Raw genomic sequence first — 7,236 nt, 5'->3', positions numbered from 1 at the left:
GGCTCTTTATGAGGAAACTTTAAGGATAATTTGTCTTTAACCCTATCAATTCTAGCCAAAACTTCACCTATAAATTTTTTGATACATCTGGTAAGGGGGTCATAATGGTTCACACAATCATTAATGAATTCTAGGCATCCTATGGAAAACAGGAATGTTACGGCTTCTGCCAACCTAGTACTAGTGAGTTTTTGGTATATGGGTCCTCTATGTGCATTCTTCACTTTTTAAACCAATTTGGCTAAATCCACATTGACTAGGATGGTGTCCCAAATTTTAGATAAGGAGCTCAATAAGCATGGTTTCTTAGGCTTAGGAAGCTTAGGCCATAAAAGAGTCATGATTGCTTTAACAAAGGACTACAAAAAATAAATGTTGAAAAGAAACTTAACAAAAGCTAGGAACAAGAAAAATTAAAAATACATGGAGAAGGTAATTTTATGCACTCATTGATTTTTGCAAAGCCAAGGACTCCAATTCTATTCTTACTAGCTTGATGTTTTGATTTCTGACAAGGTAAGATAAGTAATTAAACTAGAAAAGAGGAGATATCAAGGAGAGAAATTTTAGGAAATTATGGATAGATATGGTGTACAGATATGGAGTGTGTGAAACATTAGTGTGTTTATTTACTTGACAAGACCTTTGAACCACTTCCAATTAATTATTTCCATCAAAATAGTACACCATTTCACTTCTAATGATGTCAACCAATCATTACCTTCTTTTTTGAAAAAACTTCTACTTTGACACATGTTGCTTAGCTCTCATGGTTATTTTATTTTACATATCAAGATTCTGAAAGAATGTGTGGCCTTTGAAATCGTGTTAGCTTACCTAACAAATTCCTATGGAAAAAAACAAGAGAAAATTATTAAAAGAAGGGAAATCAAAGTTGAAGTTGAAATGGCACTTTCTTGTTTCAACTTTAGCTTCACCTTCAAATTTGCACAAGATATATTTGGGTTGACTAGAAAACTGAAAGAGGGTCTTAGCATTTTTCACTTTTGAAAATAATACCGACTTGAACTTGAGGTTGAAGGAATAAATGATCAAGTTCAACTTTGACTTGCTAAAATTTGGATATCAGCAATAATAGTGGCAAAAAACCATGGGTTAATTTATGCAAGCATGGCTTCTAGGGACCATCAATGTGTATTGTGTGTCAGACTAGTGAAGAAAATGTCTCTCATATCTTTTTTGAATGCACCTTTACTAGACATATTTTGCATTCCTAGTGGAATGTGTGGGACCAATCTTGTTGGCATGTTTCCTCACTGGTAGAATTCTTTGAATATTGAGGTAAGGCTCCTATCAAGACTTGTTCCCTTCAAGTTGCCTGCACTCTTAGACCCACCTTTATTATTTTGCATGCCTAGTTAGAGAGGAATCATCATGTTTTTAATGATGATTTTTTGGAGGTTCCTCACTTATGGTAGAAAATTATCCATTCTTTGGGGGAAATTGTTTCTACAAAATGTGACACTACTAAGACCATAGAGCCAGGGGAGGCTATTTTTAATAATTGCTTGAATATTTCTCCCTTACATGGAAATCTGTTGAGAAAAATGTGTAGACATCCCTTGTAAAATATTAATAGATTGGGGAAGTGGAGTTTTCCTTTGTAGGGTGCTTGTAAAATCAACACGAATGGGTCTTCCAAGTGAAATATAGGCCCTGTTGGCATTGGTGAAGTTGGTAGAGATAGTAAGGGGGATGTTCAGTTTGTGTTTTCAATTTATTAAAGTCATCACACTAACAACCTGATGGAGGCCATTGTTATTTTGTATGTTGTTAAAAGTGCTTGTGACCTTGAGTGGAGATGACTTGACTCACAAGCGGTGATACAACTATTGAATCAACAACATTTTAAGGTTGTCACTTGGAAGTTAGTTTTCATTGCTAACTAGATTCATAATTTGTATACTTCTTTAGATTCTATTACTTTCATTCATATTCCCAGGTAATGGAATAGTATTGTTGATTGTTTGGCGAAGTGGGATTCTAAACATATGCATCATTAGAACATTGTTGATAAGTCCCAACTTCCTATGGGCTTATCCCATCAAATAAAGCTATTTGGTGCCCTTTCTCTTTTTTTTTTTATGGTATTTCCAAATTAAATAAAATTTCACCCCTCTTTTATTTTAAGAAACAATACAATTATTTTACAATAAAATGGTACAGATCGTGTACCTCTTGTATAGATCTTATTAGTGTAAATTTTGTCAACATGACCTTCAAAATAATGTCTATCAAAAAAACCTTATAAATGGATGCTTGAAAATCTAACAAACCATTTTTTTAGTCTATTTGTTATAAAAAAAAATATCTAAAATAATAGCCTAATATTATTATGGTCACCATTTATGGTATCCTTATCATCAAACAATGATATCCTACAATTTATTTAGTTTGTAGTGATCTCACATACCCTTAATTTAGAAACATATTTCCATGAATTCAAGTGTTGACATTAAGATTTAAGGTTTCTTAGGAATTTTTTTCCCTAGAGAAATATGAAATTTACAATTTTTTTACATGTCTATTAAGTAAAATTACATTTGTTTATAATGAGAAAATAAAAATATAAAGTGGGAAGATTAAAGAAATATAAGACATAATTTTATAATAGTTTTCAAATGTCTACATCCACTTTGAAGCATGAATTACTTTATGATTCAATATATATTACTAATCGATACATTTACATAACTACACACACACACGCACGCACGCACGCACGCACACACACACACGCACACACATAATTGTGCATACAAACTTCATGTGAAGAACTATGAGAAGTCAAACAATCATGTGATCATTAGATTTCACATTCGCAACAATCTCCACTTAAAGTTCAACTAGCATAGCCATGCTTCTTAACATTCCTTGAATTTCCAATTCTATACATTGTAATAAGACCAATTAAAATTTTCAATTTTGTAGAATCTTCTTCAATATAAATTAGAACTAATTACATTTAGCAACATGAAGTTAGTAACCAGTTAATGGATTGGATGAGATTGCCAAACCATGTGCTCCTTTTGCAGAAGCTCCAAGTAAAATGCCAGCTCTCTATCTTTGTCAGCTACCACAGCACGGTGATTCCCATTGACATCACATGGTTTTTCACCACTGCCATTATACTTGGCAACCTCAAAAAACATAGGCCTATCCCTTAACCAAATTCATATGTCCCTTAACCCAATTCATATTTTAACAACTTTCTCCTTTTCCTTCTCCATACAACAAAATTTCTATCTAAACATCAAAACCTTATTTCTTAGGTTACAAATTTTTCCTCTCTATCTTTGGCCTCTTTGTTCTCTTCTTTCTCTTTGTCAATTGCAACAATAATCGAAAAGCAAACAAACTTAGCTTCCTCCTCCAAATTCTTCTTTTTTGTCCATCCATTCCATGAATAGACCCAACTTCTTCACACTATCTTTGCTCAATACTTTGCTATAGTTCTATTATCAATTGTAAATTTAAAACAAGCAAGAAAATGACTAAAACAGAAAAAATAACAACAAAATAGGAAACAACCTACATCCACTTTCAAGAAGGGAATAACTGCACACATCCACATCCATTTATACATTCTCATACAGCCTTCAAGAACAGCTGATTTATGAAAAGCCAAACAAAATCCTGTGACACATTCCGAACAGAAGCTTGTACTTATTCTTTAGAAGTACAAATCAATTTATATTTGTAAATTTCTGGAAAGAGAAAATATCAGCAACAATATCCGCATATAATTTGCAACACACAATCTATCAAAAAAAATAAAGAACACTCAATCAAACTTTCAATTTTTAAATACCCCAGCATGAAAAGTACGACAGTTAATTGAAGAGCGGCTATACATACAAAGTTATACAACTTCCTCAAAGATGTGATCCCAAATTAATCGTTTCATACAAAACCAACAACTTTTTACAAACCTGACTGAAATCACTCTTAACATCAAACTAACTAATGATGGCACATCTACGAAATAGACTTTCCCAACCTATCAGATTAGAATTGTTCATTGTTCACTCTACTTTATTTTGAGTGGGATATTTCAGATTTATCTTTCCTTTTCCCCCTCTTTTTTTTTCCTTGTGAAGAGAAAGATTGAGGAAAGGATTAACATACTCTCCGAACTGAAGGTTGAGAGGAAAGTTGAGAATGGCCTTTGAACCGCGTAATTCGAAAGCCATACGGTCATATGCCGCTGCAGCTTCTTCGGGTGTGGCGTAGCTGCCAAGCCAAAGTCTGGAGCCCTTCTTTTTAGGGTTTCGTATCTCTGCAGCATATTTTCCACGAGCCCTAACAAACCTCACTCCCCTGTAATGATTTTTTCGATCATTCCTCGAAACAACAGTTTCAGAATTCATCGTCTCATATGAGATTTCATCGTCAAGTAAGAAATGGGCAATTGCTTTCAAACAACGGGCTTCATCGGATGTTATTGTACTCATTATCGCAGTCGCAAAATACCATTTGTGTAAAAATTACGTTTGGTCGCACGCTTTATAAGTCGTCCCCCTTTTATGTTCATTGAATTTGCCTACATCCAATGCTTTTCAAACAAGATACATTTATATTTAAGAAGTTTCACTACATTAATGTACCTTGCATAATGAATGTAATGGTCATTGTGAATTTTAAAGGGAAGTTAATTGTTTGTACGTATAGAATATTATTAATTTATTATTTTATTAAATTATTTTAATATTTGATTGTACCTTGCATAATAAATGTAATGGTCATTGTGAATTTTAAAGTGAAGGTTCATTGTTGGTGCGTATAGAATATTATTAATACATTATTTTATTAAATTATTTTAATATTTGATTACTAGTTAATGAACCTTTGCATAAAGTGTATTACATAAGGTATTAAATTCAAAGTTGGGATTCTAGAAGATGGCATTAAATTATAAAGAAAGTAGTCATTCTTTGTATAATATTTAATGTTTAATATTATGTGAAAATTAATAGTTAAATGTATCAACATGTGTGAAAATAAAATAAGAGAGATTTTTTTTTACAAAACTAAAAATTTTCAATAGTCAATATAGTTTGGTTTAACCATTCATAATTTATTAAATTTAAGATTTTTTGAGGCAAGTACAAAGTCTAAAGAAACTAAAACATCATCAACATTAGTCGTATTTGCCATGTTAGTTGATAATAATAGTTGAAAATATTTTAGAGAGCGTGACAAAATTATCAAATGATTCCTTCATCATCTCACACAAAGAGACAAACATAACTAGTTGACAATAAGACGTATCATATGCAAATACTAAAAAAACATAATTTCTTTGTATAGTATTTCAATGGATATTTCATGTATAAATTAATTTATTTTTAAAGTAGCAAATAAATGAATGATAATATGAGCCCAAAGTTGATGTTGTCCATCTATTCTTCCATTGCTCCTATTGTATTCAGCTATGGCACCTTTGGTGGAGTGCTTGGGGTTGCTCTTGTAGGCATGCTTCCTCTTTGCCAGAGTTCTAGGCCCGCTTGGGTAGTGCTCCCTCCAAGTCTTCTCCTCTCCATGCTGCTTGGATTGTTGGCCCATCATTCATGCTTTGGCATATCTGGTTGGAGAGGACTCGTTGAATATTCCAAGATGTTTGGCCTGGTGTTTTGTATCTTTGGTGGAAGATCTCACATTCTCTTTAGGAAACTATTCAAGTGAAGTGTGAGCTAGATGGGGCTATGGATCCAGTTGATCTTGCTATATGCAATTACCTCAACTTTCATCTTTAGGATGGGGCTACAGCTCAAAGGTTTCCTTCTATGTCCAGGCAGCTTCAACATCAGAGGAAATGTTAGGTAAATCGGGATGGGCATTGGACTCCTCCTCCCTGTGGAGTTCTGAAAATTAATACTGATGGTTCTTCTCAAGGGAATCTAGGCCCTGCTAGTATTGGGGGAGTGGCTCGTTGTAGTTTTGGTGATGTTAAATTCTTTTTCTTAGTTCATAAGGGTGATTACACTAACAATCTCATGGAAGCTTAGGCTATTTTATATGTTGTGGAACAGTGTTGCTTGTGGGGATGGAGTAAGATTATCTGTGAGTCTGATTCCCAAGTGATGGTGAACTTTCTTTCCTCGCATGAGCTTAAGGATGTTAGTTGGCAGCTGGCCACTATTGTTAATCAAATTATTCTCTTCTCTACCTCTTTTCAATTTATTAGGTTCACTTATATTCCTCGTGAATGGCACAAAGCTGTTGATTGTTTAGCCAAATGGGCTTCTAGTCATGATCCAGGTTGGAATATTATGGATAGGGGCCAACTTTCCTTTGAGATGGTGCAAGAATTTGATGATCTTGTTGCTCAGGATCAAGCTCCTTTTTGAGCTCTCCTTGTTGTATTCCTTTTTGCCTTAATAAATTTTTACCCCTCCTTTTCCAAAAAATGGCAATAGTCAATATAGTTTGGTTTAATCATTCATAATTATTAAATTAAAAATTTCTTGAGGCAAATATAAAGTCTAAAGTAAATGAAACATCATCAAAATTTAGTCTTATTTGCCAGGCCTACATGTTGAAAAGGGGACAATAATAGGTTAACATGATAATAATAAGGGAACCATATAAAAACATTATCTAGTTGACAATTAGGACCTATCATATGCATGTATAAAAATGTATATTATTAAAGTAGAAAATAAATGTGAAAATAGAATCAAGAGAGAACAATTTTAATAAAACTAAAAATGACAATAGTTAGTATAGCTTGGCTTAAACATTCAAAATTATTAGAATCAAAATTTCTTAAGGGGTGTATAAAATATTGGGGAAATTAAAATATCATCAATTTTTAGTTTTATTTTCCATGTCTATACCCTAAAAAGGAACTAATATAAATTAACATGAAAAATAATATTTGGTTAAGAGGTAATGTCATTGTGGTAGAGGCTTTTGCAAGGGAATGAGCTTGTGATTATGGCATTTACACAAAAGAAAAACTTTCTTCTTCAACTCCTTACACTCAACTCTTTACTGAAGTTATTATTCTAGTAGTGAGAATATTTGCTTCATATTCTTTAGAGCCAAGGGACCCTAAACATATGGTACATTTTCTAGAGACATGAGAGAAGTTACTATCGGCTTCAATACTTCATAACATTCTAAATCATATAGTGATTCCTAAATTAAAAACAACAATAGATACTTGGGTTCCTTGCATGGAAACTTTGCTAATACACATATGGTAACATC

At 32.9% G+C, this 7,236-nt stretch overlaps 1 protein-coding gene across 1 annotated transcript; it reads right to left on the bottom strand.

Moving 5' to 3' along the window:
- Positions 1-3,011: 3,011 nt before the first annotated feature.
- Positions 3,012-4,475, bottom strand: LOC149550934 (ethylene-responsive transcription factor 2-like). The gene is made up of 2 exons (XM_089790021.1): positions 4,150-4,475; positions 3,012-3,183 (listed from the first exon to the last, which is right to left on the bottom strand). Exons 1-2 carry the CDS (start codon positions 4,473-4,475, stop codon positions 3,012-3,014), a joined length of 498 nt encoding a protein of 165 aa, XP_089646147.1.
- Between the last annotated feature and the right edge of the window lie 2,761 nt (positions 4,476-7,236).

Source organism: Cupressus sempervirens, chromosome 6, assembly GCF_028749045.1.
Source record: "Cupressus sempervirens isolate cs-2001-9-10 chromosome 6, ASM2874904v1, whole genome shotgun sequence".
Classification (NCBI taxonomy): domain Eukaryota; kingdom Viridiplantae; phylum Streptophyta; class Pinopsida; order Cupressales; family Cupressaceae; genus Cupressus; species Cupressus sempervirens.
This window is presented reverse-complemented; position numbering and strand designations above follow the sequence as displayed.

Coding starts and splice junctions, on each gene's coding strand:
- LOC149550934 (XM_089790021.1), bottom strand. CDS start 4,475: ATGAGTACAATAACATCCGATGAAGCCCGTTGTTTGAAAGCAATTGCC. Junction 3,184..4,149: donor CTCAACCTTCAGTTCGGAGA/GTATGTTAATCC, acceptor AATTTGGTTAAG/GGATAGGCCTATGTTTTTTG.